Source organism: Tyto alba, unplaced genomic scaffold (genome assembly GCF_018691265.1).
Source record: "Tyto alba isolate M040663 unplaced genomic scaffold, T.alba_DEE_v4.0 Super-Scaffold_6, whole genome shotgun sequence".
NCBI lineage: Eukaryota > Metazoa > Chordata > Aves > Strigiformes > Tytonidae > Tyto > Tyto alba.
The window spans coordinates 22,866,594-22,892,627 of NW_024881327.1; the positions used below are offsets into that span (position 1 = coordinate 22,866,594).

General features: G+C 41.2%; 2 protein-coding genes and 1 long non-coding RNA gene across 5 annotated transcripts in view; 1 reads left to right on the forward strand and 2 right to left on the reverse strand.

The window, feature by feature from the left end:
- Positions 1–14,786, reverse strand: part of PDGFRL (platelet derived growth factor receptor like) — a 29,364-nt gene extending 14,578 nt beyond the window's left edge. For both annotated transcript variants that reach the window (XM_042807757.1, XM_042807758.1), the window contains exons 1-2: positions 14,676–14,786; positions 5,269–5,563 (exon numbers count right to left, since the gene is read on the reverse strand). In XM_042807757.1, coding sequence (XP_042663691.1) covers positions 5,269–5,563; positions 14,676–14,730 — 350 coding nt within the window. In that variant the 5' untranslated portion in view covers positions 14,731–14,786. The remainder of the gene's footprint in view (positions 1–5,268; positions 5,564–14,675) is intronic.
- A 60-nt stretch (positions 14,787–14,846) lies between these two features.
- Positions 14,847–23,450, forward strand: LOC116963215. The gene is made up of 3 exons (XR_004408032.2): positions 14,847–15,145; positions 15,369–15,559; positions 23,366–23,450. It is a non-coding gene; the product is annotated as an uncharacterized LOC116963215 (long non-coding RNA).
- The window catches only part of SLC7A2 (solute carrier family 7 member 2), a 53,804-nt gene continuing 49,430 nt past the window's right edge, over positions 21,661–26,034 (reverse strand). For both annotated transcript variants that reach the window (XM_042808297.1, XM_032999251.2), the window contains exons 9-12: positions 25,676–25,881; positions 25,200–25,366; positions 24,094–24,202; positions 21,661–23,494 (exon numbers count right to left, since the gene is read on the reverse strand). In XM_042808297.1, coding sequence (XP_042664231.1) covers positions 23,307–23,494; positions 24,094–24,202; positions 25,200–25,366; positions 25,676–25,881 — 670 coding nt within the window. In that variant the 3' untranslated portion in view covers positions 21,661–23,306. The remainder of the gene's footprint in view (positions 23,495–24,093; positions 24,203–25,199; positions 25,367–25,675; positions 25,882–26,034) is intronic.

The following is a 26,034-nucleotide window of genomic DNA, read 5'->3' on the forward strand; positions in this document are numbered from 1 at the left end:
GACATGACCATACACTAAGGAGACAAAACAGGCCATATAAACTAAATCATAAATGGCAAACCCTGCAGCTGACCAATATTTCCAGGATAACTTTTATTTCATGAGTATTTTAGATGCTGGGAAATCTGACTCAAAGCCGAAACTTTGCTGCGCTCTACATATCTCAAAGTAAAAATGTTGTATATACAAACATTTCAAGACTGTTTAAAGAAACTAGAGAACTACTCCAAAATCGTATTCCATATGCTCATTTTATGAAGCTTTAGTTACTTGAAGATCAAAAGATCTTTGCCAGAAAAATTATGCCAAGTTTAGAAGCTAAAAAAAAAAAAGATATAAAAAGACAGCGTACATAGCATCGCTCAAAGAACATCTAGGAAACTCCTCTCAAGCAGCTGCATTCATACTGACAAAAGAGAACTTATCTCAAGTACAAGCTCACTAGAAGAGGAACATAACATCTTACTGTTTAACACAAGAAAAAAATCCCTAGCTTTCAGACTTCAGAGCACATGGAACAAAATGAAATTCAGTTACACACATAAGCAGAACCAACATCCCACTGAGCCAGCCCGAGCCTGCATTCATTGAACACAGTCTGATTTTGCCCTCTACAACATACAGTTTCCTCAGTACTTGTGAGAGTGCTCCTGTCCATACACCCCCCACACACACACAAATGTTCACATGGTACATCTCCAGCTCTTTGCCCCAGCTTCTTCCACTGGAGCAGTTCCATTTCATGTGAGTTTATTTATCAGATGAATTTCTGTGATAAATACAGCCAGACTTCAGCAAGTGCGAGACTCCTACTCCAAGTCAGGCAGAGCAGAGATTATGCGCAGGTAGACTGCCTTCATCTAGAGCAGCTTTTTGCTATAAAGCATAAGAAAGGGAAAATGTGCTTGACCTTATTTTTCTTTCACCTCTTTCAGTTTTTTGATCCTTTTCATACACTGTAGATCCAGTTTCTGGGAGAGCCTACAGCTAGTAATCTGTTATGCACAGACTTAAAAAATAGCATTCCAGCCCTTCTGTTCTGCAGATCCACAAGCTACCTTTGACCATTAACACTGCCACGATTTTTGGCCAGTTCAGCCAATACATAAACTTTTCAGACAAGAAGTTATCTGCAGGGTGTATTTATGCTGCACAAGGCAAGAGCATTACAGATAAGAAGCTAGTCCCAAAGCAAGCTGCTGTGTGTCCTTAACTCAGAAGCCAAGTTTGCTTGATTCTAGCTTTTTCCCCAGAGTTGCATTGCATGCTACAGACTCTAAAGCCAAGTAAGTAATTACAGTCTTAGTGGAAAGAGAGGATTTTTCCTCTGGCTCAACAAGAAACAGCCAAAGTCGCCATCCTCCTCTTAATCAGTGTCTTTCCCTCCCCCATATGATAATTCTAGGTTTGCAGCTGTTAACATTTGCTATTAAAAACAGACTCTCTAGTACAAGAAAAATATTTTATTTCCCAGGAAATAAAGTATACCTACAAAGATAAACTCAAAGAAAGCACAGCCGCTAATGCTACAGAAATGGCTTTTCTAATTATAATCTCTTCCTTCTTAGAAAAATCATATTGTCTTCCAGGCTGCTGTATCCTCCTTACCATATAGGGGAGTTAAAAATGTGATAAGCATGGCATGGAGGCAAAACATCTGACTTTTATCCCCACTTCTTTTTGCAACCACCTATAGGAAATACATTATGTGGATGCTAAATTTAACTAGCTGCAAACCACAACATCCTCTTCTCCCAGAACTACAGATGGGAAACAGAACAGAGTGGGCATATTCATTGTCAGCTCCTGCCCTGGACCTCTGCTGTTAACAAACCTCTGACCAACCGAGCTACAAATGCCCTCACCACCCAGAACATTAAGTTCTCTTCTGCCTCCTGTAATTACAATTCTGTTAGGCACCAGGGTCCTTAAAGGCTCTTCTTGTAGCAGCTAGAGTTGCAGGATGTTAGCAGTTCCCAGGAGATGTAAAACACCTTGCTTATTGCTAGAATTCCCACCAGACCAGCTGAATTTGTACATCCCTCGAATTATTCAAAGAAAATCCAGGAATTGGATGCCCAAGCATCTGCTGCTGTAGGTTCATAGAGATGAACAAAAGAACGGTAGTCACTAGTCCCCAGCAATTGCACAGACCTCAGCTCCACTGCCCATCCTCCTCACTTATGCTCTGGCAACCCACTCCCCTCCTGCACTTCCCATTACCTCCTCAGACCCCAACCACTTCCCTTCCGCTGCCGATGCCAACTCTGGTTTGCACCAGTGCCCCAACTCCAGCAAGACCAGCATGGAAATCCAAGGTAAAAAAGACTAGCCTAGTTAATTAACTTGGGTTTCACTCCACACCTCACTAATTGGTAATTAAGGGATTACCTTCAACTTGGTTTTTAAGCACTTAAAAAATGTTAGAAGATACTGGACATATATCTATCTAGATGATTAAACAATTTTTGCTGTAGGGTTATTTGCTGATAATGTCTCTGGTTTTCCCCCCTTCGCCCCGTATTCAGCATTTTTTTAAAAAAGAATGAGTGCAATAGATTCATAAAATTTTAAAATTTACCTATTGTAATTGGTGCTTGGTGCATGGTCTTTTGTATGCCATGAGGAAGATCTAAGCTCCTCTTAAAAGACAATAACGTTGTTAAGAACCTTCTCTGCCGCCAGTTCACTTACAAACACTACCAGCTGAGTTAACTAAATATGTTAACTTTATGATATTTCCAGTTAAATTCAAAGTTTTCTAAAACCACAGAATATAAATTTCATACTTCACATTCTATAAAGCAGACTTTGTTTCATATGCATCTATTAGCACTGCAGCAAAGATCTTGAGATAATTACCAAAACACTAAAAATGTGATGAAAATATAACTGCACAACATTCTGTGGTCAGTGTCTCCATAAATTATTACTATTCTGTGACTCTGAAGTGTGCTACTAACCTATGCTTTAAATTTCTCTAGATAATTATGGGACCTTCTGCTTACATTTAAAATTGCTGACTCGGTCTAGCTGCTTCAATAACTTATTTTAAGATCATTTTTCTAAAGTAAATATCATCTTATTTCAGTATAGACCTTTAAATATAAGCCTAAGATACTTCTAAAAGAAAATAAATACTTAGGCAAGTTATATCCACGCAGCCAAAATGTTTTATAGCATTTATTTTGTGTGGCATTATTAACTTTTGTTATATGGTTAAAATATTACAAATACTGTGAACTTGAGCAAGAACAGAAAGGTAAATTTCTGAGGCAACAGAATCTCAAACTACTTCAAACTACAAAACGCCAAACTACACAATTAGGAAATGCTTATCTTTTTTCCCCAAAAAACTACCTTAAATTCTTGTATTTTGTTTCATGTGCATCACCAGAAAAGTACCTGATTTTGCAAGGGAGGACAAGACAGTCAAACAAATAATGAAGCAGCATTCAGATTCCTCTCCAAAATCTGTGAATACTTGCCTTGCCTTCTTCAGTGCCAGATGCTAATACTCAGAAAACATGACCTGGAGGTCTACAGGACCAAATCATGCCAGCAACCTGTTTTCAAATGCACAAAACATGAAGATACACTTGAAAACGACAACCACCACCACGACACACACCCATGCTCCCTGCTGCTTTTATTTTGTGCATTCAGCATCCGCTTGCTGGACGCCAGGCCGGTACTGCAGCCGACAGACGCCACCTACCGGAATAAATCCAGACAAAACTATGTCTTGCAAAAGAAAAAGCATCAATTTAAATCAGCCACAAAATCTTTTGAGAGATATTGCTGCGATAAGCCCTCAGCAGAAACAGGCTTACTGCTGTAACTTCTTATAACAGAAGCCTTGCACTAGCTACAAAGGTTTATTCAGCCAGCGTAGTTCTTGAATTCCTTAGTCATCAGGGGACAAGCAAATTAACACTCTGAAAAGAACTGGCACACAAATTTCAGGATATATTAGAGATCAATCTATAACTGCCAATCTTCAACATTCCTCTCTGAAAAGAGAAGTGGAAAGGATAAGAATGTATGTGAAAAATTAATTAACTGGGAGTGATTTTAAGGTAGCATCATACCTGTAAATAAGTGAAATGGATCACAGAGATTCAGATAACCTCAGTTATTTACAGAGAGCATATACACTTGTACTTAGTTTAGGAACAAAAGGGCAATAGGAGTTGATACCTTTGCCCATACCTCTGTGCCTCCCTCACCTAATAATCCAAGAGAAGCTCCTTACAGCTCTTTCTTAGGGCATCATTCAGTACTCCACAGTCTCCTCACTACTTGTCTTTCATGGACATAAAAATCTCCATAAAACAGCCAGTGAAAACAAACACTACTCATGGCAAAAAATGCCTGTGGAAGTCATCCTTAAGCTCCTTATATGCCTCCTCTTTCAAATGCAGAACTAAATTACAACACAATCTACATTTGGCTATCTGTACTATCCTCAAAAACTAAGAAGGCAAACAAATATGTTTTTTATGGAGATGTTCAGAGCCACAGGGCACTCACCTGGTGGGTGGGGCAGAGAAAGGGAGAGAGTCCTCAGTCCCTCCTTCCTCCTCTAACAACTATTAATGCAGTTTCCATTAGGATGTCACTAGGTGAAAGAAAAAGCCTTCCTAAACGCAAGGTAACTATCCTCAGCACTAAACTCTGCTACATCACAAACCCTGCAAGTCCCTTTTACACAGAAAAGTAACTTTGACTGAAAAAGTAAAGACCACTCTTACTTGCTCCTTAGCATGGCGATCAGTGTATTTTTTTGCTAGTTGCAAGATGTGGCTTTGAGCCTCTTCAGGAAATTAATCTTAGTGTCTCAGGGGGTCGCTACATTAGCGACCAGTACAGCCCACCAGGAGCAGGTCTCTGTAGAGCAACAGAGTTGGTGGTGACATCCACATTCGCACATTTTGAGAGTTTTACTTTGGACTAGCTCTAATGTGGTTCTCTGTTAGTGGTTGGAGCACACTGGCGTCCTGCTGGACCGCATCTTCTATTTTAGATTCATCTGAAGGAATTCCAGTTCACATGCTACAAGACTATTCCACAGAGCAAATCACAGGGTAGTAACTGGTGACAACTGAAAGATGTTCATCCTTTTTTTGTTGACATTAGAAACCGCTAGGTGGGCCATCTTGATTGTAAAAATATAAGCAAACAAACAAAAAACCCAGTGGTGTTGAAAGTAGTAGTAAAAACAAGTTCTGGATTTATTTTCCCCCCCGAAAATGAAAAATGGCTTACCTGAGTCTGGAGTCTTTAAAGGTGTCTAAGTATGAAGGATAGGTCCAAGTAACATTATTCCCCTTACATCGCAGTTCTATGCTTTGTCCTGCAGACAGGCTTAAAGTGGCAGCTACCTTCTGGAAACGACCTTTATCCATCACCTGTGTCAGTATGGACTGGGACTTCAAAGAGGAGTCAGCAGATTCTCTCTCCTTCATTTTGGGGGTTTTGGGTTTTACTTTTTTGTTAACAGGCTTTATTTTGTTTTCACCAGGTTCTTTTGGACGCTTACTCTTCAAAGGCTGTCCAATAACTAGTAAAATAAAGAAAAGGCAGCAATGTTACTGATTAGAAAAAGGTTATATAGACCTTTTGCAAAACAAATCTTCCTTATTTTCACAGAGAATAACTAAAGTTTTGTTCTTCCTATAAAGGATTCATAAAAATGAGTAAGAGTTAATTTCTGTACGTTTTTGAAGTCTCTGGCATGACCCATTTTCCAGGGGAAAAAGGAAGAAAAGAGAGCTTTCAACAACATGTGGAAAACCTATACTTACAGTTCACATAAACAGACAAATATGTAAGGTATGAGAACTTCACAAGTGGGAAGGGAAAGAAATACAGCATTTCTATCTCCAGTTACTTCTGTAATTTCTACCTCATGTCATCGCCATTTAGTATGCAATGCTACAGAAGTTTTCCGTCTTTGTAAGAATGTCACGCACCCATCAGTTCTGCATAACCTTTTCACATGTTACCAGAAGAGACCCGTGATGAAGAAAAACTGGCAAGTGTGGAACTTCACAATGTTTTACAAAATACTGATAGCGATGCAGTTTTCTTCTTTTACAGTATGTACTGTGAAAATACAAATGGCACATAAGTCACTTGAAGGCAGTATTTAATTCATCACTTCTCTGTAACTGCCATTTATTTTGACAATCCAGATGAAAACAGAACTTTATTTAGAGGCAAACAGTAAGAGATTTCATTACTTGCTAGAGACAACAGGGATACCCAGACGTCTAAAAATAAAGCAAATAAAATGGAAAGGAAATTAAAAAGTGAGATGTCTCAAATTTAAATAAAAATATATATATATAAAATCAAGATTTAACTTTAACAGACAGCAAGAAGCACAGATCTTTTGCAAGATGAGCCTAAAACTGCTGTTCCCAGACACCAAAAACTCCACTAACTGTGCTTGACAACTAATTCACATTGAACATGGGTTTTCCACATGAAAATGTTTGCAGCACTTTATTATACAAATAAATCAGCAAGTTCCCTCTCTATCCTGAGTTAGCATGAATTAAAACTGTTACTGGCTGCAATATGAACAGCAGCACTTCCAGACTCCTGCCACTGATGGCTCCTGTGACAATTCCTCATACCCTGGCTGGACACCTTGCACTGCTTCAACCTTCCACTTCTCTAAGTCCAGCCTGACGTACACCACGTCTCTCTTAAATGGACAGAGCTTTGTAAGCACAAATTTAAAAACCAGAAAATTCAATCTGAACATAAGAAAATGCTTTTTACTGTGATGCTGGTCAAGCACCGGCACAGGTTGCCCAGAGAGGCTGTGGAGTATCCACCCATGGAGATATTCAACACCCACTGGAAACAGTCCTGGGCAACCTGCTTGAGCGTGGGGCTGGACTGGATGATCCCAAGAGGTCTCTTCCAACCTTAGCCATTCTGTGACTCCATGATCTCAGTGTGCACAGTAAGGCTGCCTGTGTATTTATCTTCTGTGCATTTGTCTTCTGGTCTCACACCAACTGGAAAATAAACTGGAAGACAGCAATGCTGTCATCCTCTTAGTTTGCTCAATGCATTTTGAACTCTTTTGGACTCTATGCAATAATTTTTTTGAGAGGCACACTTCCAGTTGCTAAGGTATACCCTTTCCCTGCCACAAAAACATTTTTCCCAGTTCTACATTATGAGCATTTATGAAGCTGATTGCAAAGATGCCTCACCACAGAGTAGAGAGATCAAACAGAAACGCCTTCCAAAGATCAGGACATTTTAAGATACAGAGTAACATTTTATCAGTTCTGGAAGGGAGAGTGAAACAAATATATGGGCTTCTTCCATTTTTTTCTTCACATCTGTGATGCCACCGGCCATGCAAAAGTGACAAACTTGGGGGAACAATGGTAGCAAAGGAGAATTTCAGAGAAGTGGTCGCTGTCTCCCATAGAAGACCGTGAAGTAGGTGAAGTAGGGCTTTTCTTGTTACTCAGAGCACATTACCCTAGCAAGTGACACAGTGCATGTATTAGTGCAGTGTGTTCAGTTGCCCTCTGGGCTCAAACTACACCAGAGTTCAATTTACAGAATACAGACATTTGGCTTTGTGCCTGTACCTCCCTCAAAAAAAAATCTTAAAATACCGGCTTATTTCCATTTCCCTGGAAAGGAATAGTTATATGATAGGTTATGCACCCAAGTTAAGACTTCAGCAATTTCAGATTCAAATTTCTTTTAAGCCTCAGGTGTATATCAAACCATGGCACTTAAACACTGCCGAGAACAACTTGGGGCTGTTAGTGGGTAGAAAACTGACTATGAGCCAGCAATAGGCACACGCAGCCCAGAAAGCCAGCAGTAACCTGGGCTGCATCAAGAGCAGTGTGGCCAGCAGGTCAAGGGAGGGGATTCTCCCCCTCTACTCTGCTCTCGTGAGGCCCCACCTGCAGTGCTGTGTCCAGCTCTGGGGCCCCCAACACAAGGAGGACATGGACCTGCTCGAGCGGGTCCAGAGGAGGCCACGAAGATGACCAGGGGGCTGGAGCACCTCCCTTATGAGGCCAGGCTGAGTTGGGGGTGTTCAGCCTCAAAAAGTGAAGGATCCAGGGAGACCTTATAGCAGCCTTTCAGTACCTAAAGGGGGCTACAGGAAAGGTGGGGAGGGACTCTTTATCAGGGAGTGTAGGGAAAGGATGAGGGGTAACGGTTTTAAATTGAAAGAGGGTATATTCAGGTTAGCTATAAGGAAGAAATTCTTTACTGTGATGGTGGTGAGACACTGACACAGGTTGCCCAGAGCAGCTGTGGCTGCCCCCTCCTTGGCAGGGTTCAAGGCCAGGTTGGACGGGGCTGGGAGCACCCTGGGCTGGGGGAAGGGAGCCCTGCCCGTGGCAGGGGGGCTGGAACTTGATGGTCTTTAAGGTCCTTTCCAACCCAAACTTTTCTATGATTCCATGTGCTGGGGTAGGACAGCCAGAGACAGCTACAAAATTTCTAAGGCTGGTAGGAATAGGGGATGAGAAAGAACACCTACAAAAAGTAAAACTTAAATGAAAAACCTCAATTATTTGAGTGATCCATGTTTACTCTAGAGGTGCTTTGGGGAGTTTTAATGAAAAATGGTGACATAAGTGTATCAAACTTTGAATGCACTATCCTACTGAGCCTTGTAATATATTCTGTCTTCTATATAATAGGTTCCACTTCTTTTGATGCAGCCCAGTTGGCTTTCTGGGCTGCAAATGCACATTGCCAGGTCATGCTGAGCTTCTCAAACACCCCCAAGTCCTTCTCCACAGGGCTGCTTTCAATCACTCATCACCCAGTCTGTATTAGTGCTTGGGGTTGCCCCAACCCATGTCCAGGACCTTGCTAAACTTAATGAGGTTCACACGAGCCCATCTTTCAGGGTCCCTCTGGATGGCATCCCTTCCCTCCAGCATGTCAATCACACCGCACAGATTATTGCCATCAAACTTGCTGAGGGTGCACTCAATCCCACTGTCTATGCCACCAACGAAGATGTTAAGCAGCACTGTCCCCAACACCAAACCTTGAGGAATGCCACTCATCACTGCTTTCCATGCAGGCATTGAACCACTGACTGCAGCTCTCAGAGCAATCATCCAGCCAATTCCTTATCCGCTATGTGGTCCAGCTGGCAAAGCCACGTCTTTCAAATTTAGAGACAAGGATGTCATGTGGGACAGTGTTAAATGCTTTGCACAAGTCCAGGTAAACGACATCAGTTGCTCTTCCCTTATCCACCAATGCTGTAACTCTGTCAGAGTCAGGCACAATTTGCCCTTAGTGATGCCACGTTGGCTGTCACCAATCACCTCATTTTCCATGTGCCTTAGCATAGTTTCCAGGAGGATCTGCTCCATGATATTACTGGGCAGAGGCGAGACTGACTGGCCTGTAGTTCCTCAGGTCTTCCTTTCTCCCCTTTATAAAAATGGGGGTTATGTTTCTCTTTTTCCAGTCAGTGGGAACTTTACTAGACTGCGACTTCTCAAATACGATGGATAGTGGTTTAGCCACTTCATCCACTAGTTCCCTCAGGACCCACAGATGCATCTCATCTGGTCCCGTGGACTTGTTCCTTAGATTGTCTCAGACATGATCTTCTCCTACAGTCAGAGGTTCTTCTTTGTTCCAGCTCCTGCCTTTGCCTTCTGTGTCTTGGGGTATGAGGCTGGAGCACTTGCCAGTGAAGATAAAAGCAAAAGTCACCGAGTACCTCAGTTTTCTCCATATCCTGGGTAACCAGGTCCCCTGATTCCTTTTGGAGAGGGCCCACACTTTCTCTAGTCTTCCTTTTATCACTGACATACCTAAAGAAGCTTTTCTTGTAGCCCTTAATGTCCCTGGCCGGATGTAATTCTATCAGGACTTTAGCTTTCCTAACTTGAGCCCTGGCTGCTCAAACAATTTCTGTATTCCTGCCAGGGTACCTGTCCTTGCTTCTACTCACTGTAGGATCCCTTTTTGAGTCTGAGTACATCCAGAAGCTCCCTGTTCATCCACGCAGGCCTCCTGGCATTTCTGCCTGAGTTCCTCTGTTGGGATGCATCGCTGCTGAGCTTGGAGGTGATCCCTAAATAGCAACCTGCTTTCTCGGGCCCCTCTTCCCTCCAGGGCTTTATCCCATGCTACTCTGCCAAGCAGATCCCTGAAGAGGCCAAAGTCTGCTCTCCTGAAGTTCAGGGGAGTAAGTTTGTTGTGTGCCCTCCTTGCTGCCCTAAGGATCCTGAACTCCACCATTTCATGGTCACTGCAGCCAAGGCTGTCCTTGAGCTTCACACCCCCCACCAGCCCCTCCTCGTTGGTGAGAACAAGGTCCAGCATAGCACCTCTCCTCATCAGCTCTTCTATCACTTGTGAACATAAGGCTGCTCCTATCTGTCTACAGACAGCCTCATCCACTCAGTTTTCCTGGTCAGGTGGCCTGCAGCAGACCCCCAAATATAACATCTCCTGTCCCTATGCTTCCTTTAAGCCTGACCCATAAACTCTCAGTTGGCTCCTCATCCATCCCCAGGCAGAGCTCCATGCACTCCAGCTGGTCACTGACATAGAGGGTGACACCCACGCCTGGTCTCCCCTGCCTGTCCTTCCTAAAGAGCCTGTATCATTCCATTCCAATGCTCCAGTCATAGGAGCCATCCCACCACATCTCTGTGATGCCAATAAGATCACAGCCCTGCAGGCACGTGCACATCTCTAGCTCCTTTTGTTTATTCATCAGAAGAAAAGGATTTATGGCTGGTTTTATCCCTTTTGCAAGCTGTTACTCAAACTCCTTTTGTCTGCCTGATTCTGGTTTTTATATTTAACACCTATGTGAGTTAATGAGTCTCCTCATCTTCTGTAATTCCCCCTTCCAAAATTAAATGCATCAGTCCTTTCTTTGGCTTTTATTATTGCTGCAAGAATATTAAAACTACAGTCTGGCTGTTCTAAAGCAACATCTGAATCCAATTAGCTGAGTACTGCTTCAAATCAAGTCAAGAACTGCTGCTTTTCTCAGGGGTTCTCTGAGTAGTGGATCTAAGAAGTCATCATTTGTAGCATCTAAAAAATTGCACTTGGCCTCACACCCTGACATGTGTGATCCAACCTATGTGAGGTCAAGTAATTCTTCCTTTTGCTTTTCCATCTAGTTAGCCCCTTGCTGCACCTCTGATTTCCCTTAACAGAGCAATCATTCCCTCCATCACACTGGGTGGTCAGTAACCAGGTTATTTGTTCTCCACAGGGCTAGTATTTTAGTCTAGATGACTTTTACTGACAAAATCCACCAGGAACAGATTTAACACGAAAGCTTGCTTTAACACATGCTGTAGCTTCTCCTTTGGGTTAAGCTACTCCATCCTTCCTGTGTAATTTGTGCCCTAGTATTAGAAGTATCATCACTAACCGGCATGATAAGCCTTTTGAACAAGCATTCCCATTTCAAACCAGCCGTTCCTGTTCCCAGTTGTACTTTCCAGATTTGTCTGTAGAAGCACATACCCTATAGTCCAGCCGCCCTTTCGCCCTATTGAATTGGGACCATTTGTTCAAACCACTCTGCCATTTCCACTACATCCTGCCAACCTCAGTCCTGACACTTGTACAAAGGCACACAGATCTTACAACCTCGCCCTAAGGAAATGCATCATCCCAAACTGTGGTCTCTTCCACATCTGACACACTGTCTTCAAGACACTGTTAAGGACTCCCCTATGAAAGCTTTTCAGTTTTAAGTGCCAGAAGCCTGGTTTTGATTTTATCTAGATTAAGTTTTTCCTCCCTGCACAGTCTCCATCTGTTCCACGTTTCCGTAGTTCCCAACGAGTCTGAACACTTTCCTCCTATACCACGCTCCCAGCTACAGTGAGACTCTTGTCTGTTTGACCTTGTATTCCCCTGCAGGTAACAGCAGGGGCATTTTAGGAAACACCATCATAGCAGCTTTTATGCTCCTACATGTTAAACCTAGTTCTGTCTCTCTGCTGCACCTCCACAAGAGCTGAGTTTCCAAGCAAGCCACGATCACGCTCTTCCCCAGCACTCCTAAGTCTGCCCAAGTATCTACTGACACCACCACTTCTGCACCTCACAGTCCTGCCTTATCTCATCGCTAAATCAAGTATCTGTATGCCCAATAACTAAATTAACTGGTATAGTAGTCTATCACCTAAGACAGAGAAGATACACAATCAAATCCAGGAACACAGAACCCATCAGATTCCTCCATTTCCTTACCCAAACTGCAAGACTTTCTCAGGGAAGGAGACAAACTCAAATAGCCCATTTATGCAAGTGCATGAATATGCCATGTTTGGGATACTTTACTGTCTCACTAGATTTATGCAGAGCCTTCATCGTTTTAATCCTCCAATAGCACTTCCTATTAAAAATAAAGAAATTAAAACTTAGAAAAATATTCACTGAGAAAACTTCTCCTTTCTACCTCTGATCAGCTCCTAATGTCAGTTCTAAGATGCACTGTACTGATTTCCTCTACAACAGTACATTCAGGGTCCCTACTAACTCATCATACTGAAGTAGACTATGTATCTCTACGTCACAGAAATACACCACACAGCACTTTTGCTCCTGATTCACAGTATTTGTCTCATCCTATCCTTTAATGCTTGTCTGCCACTTGTTCTCATAGATGTTACACACAACAATCCCCAAACGAGCGTTAGTCACATAACGTTAGAAAGCATCCAGTTTTGACTTGAGACACCACCTATATCCACATGCACATTCCACTGGTTTCATAGATGCACAGGTTATAACTCAAGGCGGCCCCTGATCTTCAAGTGTCCACCTAGAAAACTTCAGAAGCAGAGAATGAGCAAGGTCTCCCACAAAGACAGAGGAACAGTGTTCACTGTCCACCAGATGTAGCCACTGCATGAGGCAGGCCTCATGCTAGATCTTGGCAACATCAGAGACTTTTCAACTCTCGTTAATACTGATGAAGTCTTCCTTGGACAAAAAAAAAAAAAAAAATAAGCATAAGGTTACCATAAAGAATAATTTTTAACCACCAGGACTAAGATGAGAGGGTAGAGTCTTTGTGATCACAACTAATGTAACAAAACAGGTTGGACACATCTCTATTTGTGGTACTTCAAACAAAAATTTAATCATCCAAACACTCATACACAGACACAGTGTGACAAATCAACACTCATATGGATAATCAGGAAGGACATACTTCACTGTTCATAAACTAATATATGCTAAATTAGGAAGGCTATTTTGAAATCACAGTGTCCACATTAGGAATTATAACTCTAGCTTTAGACAAGGAACTGTCATTAAATATGTCACATCGCTTTCTCCTGTAGCTAAGCTTTTGGATGACAGCATGAAGCACCCAGTCAAACTTCAGTATAAACTAGACAAACTAAGAGAAACATAGGCCTGGGAAATCTTTTGCCCAAGTTTCAACTCCTTTCTCGTTCTGTATTTTTATTGTCTACTTCTCAAATAGCAAACACTTATCTCGATGTGGTAGGGCACACCCACAGGCCAGATCTCAGCAAAAATCCTCTTCCACACCACACTAGTCCAACAGTGCAATTTCTTTGCACGCAGTCATAAGAAAAATTGGGCTGGAAAGGACTTCTGGAAGTCTCTTCCCACCCCTGTTCAGTTATTCACAGCCTTGTCTTGTTGAGCTCCGTCTACCCCAAAGGCTGAAGGCTCAGCCGCCTCCCCTGAAAACTTATTTCAGTGCTTAACAGCTCTGAGAGTGAAGGATTTCTTTATGTTCTTTGAAGAATTTTTAACTTGTAAGAATTTTTAACTTACAACCTCCTGGGCCATTTGTGGTAGCTGCTTTTTTTTTTTTTTTTTTTTACCTTTCACCACACACCTCGGTGGATCCTGCCTCCAATTGCTCTACAAACCCTTCCACAGGCTATACAGGCCTTGTTCACCAAGCCCTTCCATGGTGAAAAACAAAGGAATTTTTTCTGCTGTTTCTTCTGAATAAGTTTTAGGAAGTTTATTCACACTTTGCAACAGGGAAACTGCCTCGCCTTTGCCTAGCTAAAGTCCGCATTAAAGTCAAGGATAAGTTATGACCATCCCTTATTGGTCAAAAAACTTGCCTCTTCACCCATCAAGACTCCACCACAACCTGAAACTGAGTTACGAGTAACGTTCGGTCTTCACTACAAACGACCAACCGTGCACAAAACTTTTTTCTTTTTTTCTTTTTTTAAACCCGAGCACCTCGCCCAGCCGCGGCACGGCGACTGAGGCGCGGACTGAAACGTCGACCCGGGAGAAGCGGCGGCGGGGGGGGGGGTGCAGCTGGTGTGGCCGCAAACGCCTCTCCCCAAAGCCCCAGCACGGAGCGAAACCCCATTTTCGGTCCCGGGGCGGAAAGCCTCGGCGGCCTGCTGGCCGCAGACCAACCCGCCGTCCCTCCGCTCCGCCTCTGCCCAGCGGGCCGGGAGCCCCCACCGCCCCCGAGATGGCTCCCGGCCCCGCGGCGGGGGCTGTCATGGCGGGGGGCCTGCCGAGGGCACCGGCCGCCAGCTCCGCGGGGCAGGGGCGGCCGCGCCGAGAGGGAGTGAGGCGGCCCGGCAGCGGGGAAAGCCCGAGGCGGCCGGCAAAGCGGGGGGGAACGCGGCGGGGAGGCGGCGGCTCACCGTGTGGCAGCGTCTCCTGCAGCAGCAGCAGGCTGAGGAGCACCCAGAGCCGCATGGCGGGAGCGGCGGAGGGCGCCGGGCTGAGGCGGGGCGGGCGCGGCGCCGGGCAGGCGGCCCCGCGGCGGGGAGGAGCCGGCGGGGCCGCCTGCCCGCGGCTCCCGTCGCGGCCGCGCTGCCCCGGGGGCCGCTCCCGCCGCCTCAGGGCGGGACGAGCCGCCAGCCCCCACGGGCGGGCCGGGCCGGAGGGGTGTCCTCCGCGGGCTGGGGCACCCGCTGCGGCGCCCACGCGAGGAAGGCTCCGCGGGGCTCCCCCGAACGCCTCGCTCCCCCCGGCCGTCGCTAGCAGAGGCCCGGCGCACTCCCGCAGGACTCCCCGTTCAGGGCAGGAACGGAGCTGCGTTCTAAATAATCTCAACCCCGGGGGAGACACCTGTGGGAGTTTATTGCTCGATCGAGCTCGTTGGTGGCAGGTGCGCTTTGCCACGGGTGGCTTCGTGCAGGTGCAAGCTGTTGGTTGCCTTTGGGCATGCAGGGGGGAGAGCAGGGAGGGGAGCAGAGTGTGAGAGCCCTACAGGTTATATATCGCAGGTTATCTGTCACAGGGGGCCCTACGGATGGACGTCGGGTGCAGATCGGCGTTGGCCTAAGACATGAAAAGTACGTTTTTAAGTCAAACTGTTGCACTCTTTCCAGCCCGGCCACAGCAAAGAGATTCCCAAAAGCCTGCTCAGGAAAAGCCGCCTTACAGCCCAGAAGTAGAGGACGTATCTATGTGCTGCTGCCTGGGGCTCTGTAGTCCGTGACACGGTCTTCATGTGTGATCGATGCCCGTGCGAAGCACATCGAGAAGGTGCAGGTATCCTCACTGCTGAGAAATTACCATGGTAAATTTGACCTTTGCTGCATGTATGTTTATGCCCTGAGCTGTCAAAAGCTGTTTCTTGAATTCTGAGGGTTGGTTGGAGGAGAAGGGTGGGGAAAATGTGACTAGAGGGGTCAGAAAGGCAGATGCAGGGCAAGGTGAAGACACGGGATTGGGAGGAGGTAAAGTAATGGCTGTCAGAAGTCACAGGCAGACCCCGTAGTAGGCAAGACCACAGTTCAGTGTGAATCAGGACAAAGTAAATGGGGACACAGCTCCAGGGCTGGACTAGATGCGAGAGTGGAGCATTTATAAATCTTAAAGGAAGTCTAGCCTCGGTCTGCATCCATTAAAAAATATTAGAAGGGATATACACTACGCTCCCCTGCCCTCATAAATACACATGCAGACTTCAGAGACCTTGCCTAAGCCTGGTCTGAGGCTTCACCCCAGGGTTTCTGGTTAGCGGTAAAGCAGCCAGGAGTGGAGTAAGATGATGAAATTTCACGATCTCTTTTTTATTATTCAGTACAGACCCATTACAATTCTGCCTAGAACTTCTTAGGGGTTTTATGCAGTTACCTGAGTATACATCATGTCATCCGTTACCTGTAACAAATGAAGAAAAATGGTATTTTTGTTGCTACAGGGCATTTTAAAAGTCTTTCCCCCTTTAAGCAATTAGAATAGCACCAAGTATTGTATTCTGAAAAGGTTATTGGTCTTTGTGTTAAAGGAAATTAATCTTGGAGTTAACTCAGAAAAGATGTGTAATATAAACTGCAAATAAGCATTGGAAATATTCACAGCTCCTGCTTTTGATCAAGAGTGGGTTTTCTTCTATCATCTGCAAAACTGCTAGTTGCAATCGTTATGTGCCTCCCAAGGTCAAATTTCCCTTTTCCTTCCATGCACAGGGTAGGTCAATGATCTAATGGTGATTTAGCTCCAAATATTAGTATATTTTGGAAAATATGGTAAATAGCACTTGGAAATAACACTCAGATTTCATTAATTTAAGACACATTTAAGCAGACATATACTTTTTTCCTATATAAATATACAATGAAGAAAGAAAGTGATTTTATGAATTTTAAATTTCCTAGTTTTAAATGGGTATGCATGAAAAACTAGTTATATTTTCATTTATAGTCATCAGAAAGACTAATGTAAACCTACATGTAATGACCCCAGTTCTCACACAAGTAAAGTAATAGCTTAAATACATCTTTTCAGGTCAATGCTTTAAATGTGGTACTTGCAGAGTGACTCGTCCTCATTTAAAGCAGTGGGCATATTCCCACTGCTTCCTGGGACCAAGATTTTCCAGATCAGTCTTAGTAAACCTGTATGTATGGTAAGGTGACTATTAATCACTTGAAAACTTTATAAGGAAATATATAAAGAGTTGCAGTATAACTCAGAAAAAAACCCCAAAGTCAAAGCTACTCTTAAGTCTGTGAACAAAGATGACAACCCAAATGTCTTTAAAAAGTGCCAGATGATAAGCTTGCCCTGCGAGCATGGTTCTCAGTGTCAAGACTTGTTATCCATTGCCCAGACTCATGCTTATATTCTCCTGATAGACCCACAGTGCTATTTAAAGTTGAGCAAGTTCTTTTTTTTTTTTTTTTTTTTTTTTTTTTTTCCCAAAAAGGGAAAAAGGAGACAACAGTGAGGTTGGATACTTCCAGGGCAAGGCATGGTGCTTCAGAAAGCTGAGCACCATGAGTACCGAGGGCTACTTACTCCTTCTGGAAATCAAACCCTAACATCATCTCTGGCTTGGCACTGTAAGACAAAATGCCCAAATCGAAGGGTGTTATTGTCTATTTCAGTGACTTCTTGAGTGCTTGGAAACAAGTATGAAAAAAACACTGCTACTATCCTTATCTCCAGACCACTGGAAATGTAAAAGATTTAAACATAAAACATGGTTGCTTTTTTCCCCTCTATAAAATCCATCCGAGCTATCATGTTATTTATTTTGAGTTATGATTTGTATAATGTCATGACATCAGATATCAGACACACTAATGGTTATTAAATCACTATATTATTTTAGTGTTTACTAAAATTATAGTTGTGGTTAAAGTTAGAGCTGTTGTATAAAGTACATACAAGTGATATTCAGCTTTATTTAAAAAATATGGAACAAATGCACAATTGCTTTCCCGTGAAGCACATTTTACAGTAAATGAAGAGCAATGTGATTCCATCAGAATTAATAACTAAGATAATTAAAAATATCACTGATTACAATTCTATTGTAAAAGTGAAAAAACAAGCACCATATTCTTAAATATAAGCATTTTTACATTCATAAAAATTCAAGACTTTTCATATTGGTAGAGCAATTTGTAGTTTAAGTTGCATCATAATCATTCTATCTACATTTTAAATGCTCAGCAGCATATAATACAGAAATAATCACTACAATGTACATATGAACAAAAACATTAAAATGGCTATGAACACTAATGTTTTTTTTAAATGATGCACACATAACTATTTTTAAAAATATGTAATACATGTTTCATGCTTTACTTTCTGGTAACACAAAAGAAAAAAATCCCTCCTCAACATTCAAATCCTCTTATCCTTTGTCCTGACTCCAACTAAACTCGGTGAAGCTGGAGTTTAGCTGGCACAAGACTCAATGAAAACATATGAAGAAAACAGAATTTGTCCAACTGACAAGAAAAAGAATGATATATACACATAGTTCTTTGTAATGCATATCTGTGCACAGAAATCCTTCAACTTAGCTAATGTTAAGGAGTTTGATTTCTAAAATTGAATGGAAAACCGATCAGGAGATGGTAAAGGCATTATATATATCTTTGGAAATGTCCAACTATTAGAAATGCAGAGGTCCTCAAAACATATACCAGAAAGAAATACTAAAGGTACAGGAAATGAAAAACAATTACAGAGATCCCATACTATATGAAATACCGCCTGCTCTTTCTGTAAAATATTTATTTGCCAAACACTGAGTAATCTCAGTGCTTTCAATCAACATACTGCAATTTGTACAAACTTCCTGGCAAGTCCAGGAAGAATTAGGGCCTAAGAGCATCAAAAGGTGCTTTAATTTTCTTTTTTATGTAGTCAAGTAACACATGCCAGCCATCATGTGAATTAAATTCCTACTGTACAAAATGAACCTCAATGTCAAAGGCATCATACCTGATTAAAACAATTGCACAGTCCCACACAGATTTCCTGCACTGTCACTGATTTTATCCAGGTTGTTCAGATTTCAGTATCTCAGGATGCTTATGGCACATCTGATATTGGCACTTATTAAAACGTCCAAGAAAACAGTATGCCTTTTATTTCTTAAAAATATATATTTGTCTTTGCATAAATTTTATGGGAAAGGTCGCTAGACTGGTACATTTATCATTAATAAAATATAGAATATATAATTAAGCTTTACCAAGTTTTGCCTCTAAATTCATTATATCATTTGAAGTTTCTGGATGGCATAGTTAAGTTGATAAGTAAGTACATAAGTAACCCTCTGTCGTTACTGTTGACATTTATTACTGATTATTCCCTAACAGCAGATAATATAAATGGCTCTAATACATGGTGACATAAACATAATAGGACAGATTTCAGGAATCTAGCCAGCATTTGTTGTGCAGGAAAAAGTGTACTGTTATGAACAGAATAGTTTTATCCAGGACAACAGACAATGAAATCTAAGATACCTCATAATATTTCATATTGCAGATTTAGGACTGGAATACCACGAGAGGATCACCTCAGTTAACATGAATTGTACAGAAATGTTTTATAACTCTTATCCCTCAGAACAAAAATATTTATTTGTTCTCCCTTAAATATGATTTGGCTTAGTTTCTTAAATCCACTTAGGTAAGAATAATTCCTCTATCTAAAGGGGTATCCAGAATGTACCAATGCAAATAAAGTTATTCTACAAAGGAAGAAAAAAACAGTAAGATACTTTTAATAATAGGTATTTTGTCTTAACACATACCATTTTTTGCACAGAACAATTTACAATATCAACAACTATGTTAAAAAATAACGATTTAATTCCACAGGACTTGTGCTTTCAGCTGCTCTCTCAGCAAATACAGATATACAGCAAATGCGAGAACAGAATCAGGATTTGTTTCATGCATAGCTCCTGTGTAAGGACTAGTATGGCATGTCCTTTTTTCCTGCAAAGTCCCACTAAAGCATTTGGAATTTCAAGACTGCATATACAAATGCATACCAAAATTAGCATAAATATCTTACTTCTGGGTTGTGTTCTTACTCAGCCACTGACTAATAATGACTTTAAATATACACACATATAAAGAAGCTTTGCGCAGTTGAAGCAACCGAGAATACTCAGTGACTTTCCTTTAATTTCATTTTATATCTCATTAGTTAAGTGGATAGTTCCTGTGCTGCAGCTGCTCCCATCTCCTTAGCAACATTTGTACAGGCACATTCTTTTATTTTTATATAATTAATTTCTCTAACAAGGGGGGAGAAATATTCATACAAATGAAAGGGGAAACTGTCAATACACAAAGTGCTGACACAGCCATTAGGCAAATAAGCTAGAAAATTTATTTTATTTAATTATCTCCAGAAGCCTTAGCTAGGACTTGCTTTAGTCAGAAGTTTATTATATTGACAGTATCACTTCAAAGGAAAATTCCAGTGCAGTATAGAAATTACTTTAACCAGTACATCAAAATGACTATGGGCTAATGTCAGGCAGATGCAAACATACAGACAGGCGTGCACACATACATTCTATATGATGGCCTTGGGAGGGAATGGGGTCTTCCTTGCACATCACAGAACAGCAGCAGTTTGCATCTTAGGAGCCTGGCTCACCTGCTCTGCAGCATCAGCAACCATAGGAAAAAGTAAGTCTCTGCTTCCCACACACTGAGATGTGTAAGGAATTTTAAAAGAGCTGTAGGCTTAAAAAGGCGTCATGGAAAAGCTTTACCTCAGAACTGCTGACTTGCTGCCACAGCAATGGCGTTTTTTGCAGCTGAGGGTTTAAGAGTACTGGGCAAGACAGGTTAAGAATGTCCACTGAAAGTATAACCACTGAAGAAGCCATGCTCTTGACAGAGTTGTAGCTGGTGAGGAAAAGCATCATCAGCTTCTCTATTTCAAACACTTGGGGGATTAAAACCAACAGAACATACATTCATTTACTCAATTTTTTGGTTACATATAAATAAAACCTTTGTTTTGACATATCAAAGTATTACTACATTGGATTCCTTTCAAGAGCCTGGAAAGTCTTAAATTTCTATTTCAAACAAGAACGTATAGTCCTTTTGTCATTTTTTGGCATAAAAATGGGCCCCAGTTGAGAATTACAATTAAAACAGCAGGTCCAACTGACGCAGACAGCTCTTTTGTTCACTGAGTTGAGGTGTTGAAAATTATCAATAGCTCTAAGAACTGCCCTGAGAATTCCTACCTGTTCCTATCAACCCAATATTTACTTAGCATATCATCTACTTCTATTAGTCTAATACGAGATTTGAGTCTTTCTTTAATGGCACTTGTAAAACAATGATGAATTGTGGAAAGAAGCGGCTATAATTTGTGATCAATTCTGGATGGATTAGGATTCATTAAAAGACAGTATCCCGTTGCCACTGTCCTTATAGTTTCTCCTCATCCTCTGTGTCCCATCCATTCTGAAGGACCATGAGTTGCTAGAACAACAGTCCTTAGGACAACAGCAGTTGCAGTTAGAGGATGTATATGCTGGAACCTCAGTTGAGAGGTAGGTGTTCTACCCATTGCATGACTCTTACATTATCAGATTGCTACTCCTAATTCTGAGCAGCCAGTAGAGGCCACTGCTCAACAGCACACATCTGTCCGCTCGCTGCTGCCTGCGCTGCAGGACCCTCTCCTCCCAGTTCAAGCTGAGAAGAAAGGAGTCAGGCTGAGAACCTCAGATCTGCCCCGCGGTGGGATACCAGCCCATTGCAGGGTCCTCTATCAAGCACTTCTGCCCTTCAACATTTAGACATGCTACTCCCTTAAAACACTGGAAGTCATTTTACAACTAAAAAGCATGAATCTAATGCTGTTAAAAAGAACAGGAGACAGAAACAGCTTAACTAGTTTATTTTTCTTTTTTTTTTCTCTCTCTTTTTTTTTTTTTTTCTCTGTGTGCGTGAAATTCCAGCTATTATAAAAAGTAAGGTGCTTTTCACTGTCAACGAACATAGCTCTTACAGGATCTAAAGTTTTTATACCTAACAACAGAGATCAATACCAATGATTTGTACTGGCAACAGATTGCAACTCTCCGTGACAAAGTCCAAGACAGTTCTTACTTTAGGCAAGTTATTTTTATAAATACATTCTTGCAACATAACTTCATATTGTGGAATACTTCACAGGACTTGAGCCTACTACTTGATGAGAAAAAGTGCTAAAATATCTGGGTGACTAGGTAACATGAGTTTTATGCTGAAATAACAGTTTCCGTTTTCACCAGCCTTAAAATAATTGTTCACCCAGCATTGCTACAATAATTTGGTTCTTTACATAAATTAGTATTTGGACATCCTACCCGTGTGAATGGATTTGTGGGTGGAGGCTTGGCTCACAAAAAACTGCAAAACTGCTGTGCTCACATGCTTAAGGCTTAGTGAAGCACTGAAATACTGTTTTGATTAATATTTTTTCCAAAGCCTGGGCCTCTTTTTTTTTTTTTTTTTTTTTTTTTTTTTTAACTTCCCTATCCATCTTAAAAGGAAGCTGAGATTTTATGCATTAATTTTTCTGAGGAGAAGCAATGTGTAACAACTAATCTCAGAAATATCAGCTTTGGCACATGATAAAGGAGAAGAACATATAGGGGGAATAAGTGAGTAGTAAGGAGGAAAACTTGATGACTGCTGTATGTAGGTACCAAATTATGTAGTCAGGAATAAAATCCTGTACCTTCTGAAATCAAAAGCAAAATACATGCTAAATTGCGTATGAATGTCACTGTCATTACCGTGAACAGATTATTTCCCAGATGCTTTTGCAGAAAACAACATAGCTGCTCTTGGGAACATTTTCTACACACAGCAGCTCTGAAAATAAAGGAATTCACATAAATAGAAATCTTGAATACTATTTAGAAGGACTAAAACCCTCTGAAGTATCTTTACTGTTTGAGGTCGCCATGACTACTGATTAACAAAGGTAAACAATTTTTTCTTTTTACATAAATACATGTTCCTCTACTTTTTGCAAAGTATCAGATCTGTACATTTACCATTCATTCTGGAAATACTTTCCAGGTCTGTCTGCAATTTATCTCCCATGGCATTTACTTCTGTAGAAAGAAGAGAGCTATTAGATTGAGACCAAAACATGTCACAGAGATAAGGAGAAGCTACGGGAGGCACTTGTGTTCACAATGCAGTGTCAAATATTCAGAACTTCTTGCAGGCAGCTCTAAAATTCTTCATATTTTGTGATTACCAGTGATTTGGGATGACAGTTCAAACAATGCACCCAAATTTTTGCTTGCCAAAGGGTACTTCTCTTGTTTGTTTTTTCAATTTAAATATTAATCTCCATACTGTCAGTTCTGAAATGATGAAGATGGATTAGCAGCTTGTCCAAAATATCATCCAGGCCTTGTAGTAAACACTTTCAAGAGGGACAATGTTGGCAGAAAGATTTGAAATTTCAGTCTGCAAGTAAAATGTCAGTTAAAGGTTTAAAATACTTGTATGTTTGCACAGATTAACAGATTAACATTCACTTGTCCTCTCATGTGCAAGAAATTGATCATGTTCATTTGAATTTTCAGGTTCATCTGCTTCTTCCACAGGGTTCTTTTCTTGCAACCCACTATTCTCTGAACAAGAGTCGTTATCTCCGTCGCTACGATGACCTTCGAGACTGTGCCTGATGCCATAAGCAAAGTAAATGAGGAAGCCTTTCAAAAGGAAAAAAAAAAAAAAGAAGTTAATAGGGTTTCAGGCAAGTAGTGCATGAAAAAGTAGTTAGTTATTACTCTCTGGATGAACATATTTTCCAAAGAAGTTTTTTCTTCAGATATCTGAATCAGAGCTCATGCTTCAGGTCTTCCCTGTTTCTATGGAAATTCCAGTGCATCATTTTTGCATAATTAAATGCTCCAATAGGTCATGGAAATTACTATCTCTAACTTATGTCTAGATGGAATTAGTACAATTTTCCATATCTTAAAGAGTGACTGATAGACTGGGAAGAAACCTGTTACAAACAGGTTTCTGCACTATTCTAGCTATACTTATTAGGAAAAAGAATTGTGATTTATTTGAATTAGTCCTATAACTTTGATTCTTCCTGTAACATCAAGGCTGTATTTACAGTTCTGACTGCATATAAATACTGCTTCTGAAGCATGCTTTTGTTTTGATCAGAAATACCAGCTGACTTTTAATAAAACACAGACTTTTTTTTCAAATATTTAAAGGAAGATAATCATATGTTCTAAGATGGTATTCATGAGTCCTAACATAAGAGGTGACTGAAATGAACATAAGTACCTACCAAGTGCCATCCAGAAGCTAAATCTGATCCAAGTGTCTCCACTTAATTGTACCATCAAGTAAATATTTACAAGGATACTGAATGATGGCAAAAATGGCAATAGTGGAACCTAAAAGGAAATATTTAATACGCTTGCATTAAATATAATTTCTTGCATGTCATGCTTCAGTTAAACAACACAAACTAGATGTGACATATCTAATCACTAAAAAAGGATTGAAACGTTTTTTTTTTTAACTGGAATATAGTTTTTCTTTTTCACTGGATAATTTTCTTTTTCACTGGATTTAACCACCAGTTTCTATATATATTAAACTTTTAAAATACATTATGTTTAATATAAATTCTCTAAGGCTGTGTAGAAAAGCTCTCCAATTTGTGCTGAATATATGCTAATGAATTCCTGTATCTACAGCTGAAAAATATTGTATGTTTTTTTATATCCCTTCTTTCTGAAATGCCCTCCCCAGTCCACCAGATTCCTTGACCTTTATCACTATACTTCATTATTTCCATTAACTACTCCATTAAATAACAGATACTAGAACATATATGAAAGCTCAAAATGAAAGGATTATACTCTGGGAGGTACGAACTGTATTGTGGTCCAAAGCCTTGCACACAGTACAGACAAGCAATTGCACACTAATCGGTTTTGGAATAATTTTCCAGCTTCTAAGTGCTTAAACTGAGGTCTAAAATTACTTGGGTCTCAGCAATGGGCACTCTGACAATGCTCCGAAAGGAATATCTAGAAGTTCAGTGCCGTCAGATCCACGAGCTGTAGTAGCAGCTCTTCGCACCAGCACCAGCAGTACAGCCGTTTTCTGCAGCCATGCTCCTGCGCATGTCACACATTCAATCAGTGGGCAATAAAATCCTTTCTCTAGTCCTGAGAAGGTCTGGACTGGACTACACATGCCAATGATTCAGTCATGACCATCCGCTACCCTTACAGTCACTAAAAAGCCTTCAATACTGCAAGAACAGCAATGAAAGACTGACTGAAAACAGACGCTCTCGCTCTCGCTCTCTGCCCCTCTCCCACTTGTCAGAATCCACCCAAACCTCTCATTAGAGAATAACAGAGAGAGTATGTTATTCACCATAAAGGCCACTTTCTGCTGGCTCTGAGGCTGCCTTTGGATGAGGAGAATGGTAACTATGAAGGACACCACCAACACAACAAGAATGACAATACTCCAGAGCTCCAAGTTAGCAATGCAATGAATCCCGTAGGTAGCGAGGACACTCAAGCCACAAACCAAGCAAGCTGTGTGAAAAACAAAATGGTGGAAATAGGAAAGAGTTCACTTAATCTCTGCATTGAAGAGGAAGTGACTTTTAAGAAGAATGACAGCAGGTCTTTGGTATGAAATGTTATAATGAAAATATTTAATTAAAGGAAAACATACTACACTACAGATTAGATCCATCAAGAAGTAAAAAAGTGTTCTGCAGAATGACACATTAATTATGGCTAAAAGACCACATGTTATCACTGGAATTTTAATTTTGTCTTTAATATAATTCCACTGTATATGTTAATGCCTTTTATGAGTTTGGACAACTGAATACTTACCTAAGAGTCCCACTAAAAAGTTAACAATAGTTGCAGTCTGCTTAGTAGGTAAACTGGATGGATTCATCAGGGCCTGAAGACTGAAGTGATTCTCTTGTATCATATTTATCTGTGATTCACTTACTGCAGATTCCCTTTCAGATGCAGCCAAAGCTGCTTTTTCTGGAGAATATTTTGGTGGCTCATAGGTTAAACTGGGTTGGTACCTATGCATAAAACAAACAGGATAATAAAAAAAATAAGCTTACTTTGAGATTTGAAGCAATATGACTCTAGGAATGTATTTAAATACTAAATTCTTTGCAGCAGAGATTTAGAATTTCCCAATTTATAACTGTACTGCAACGGCATATGTTATT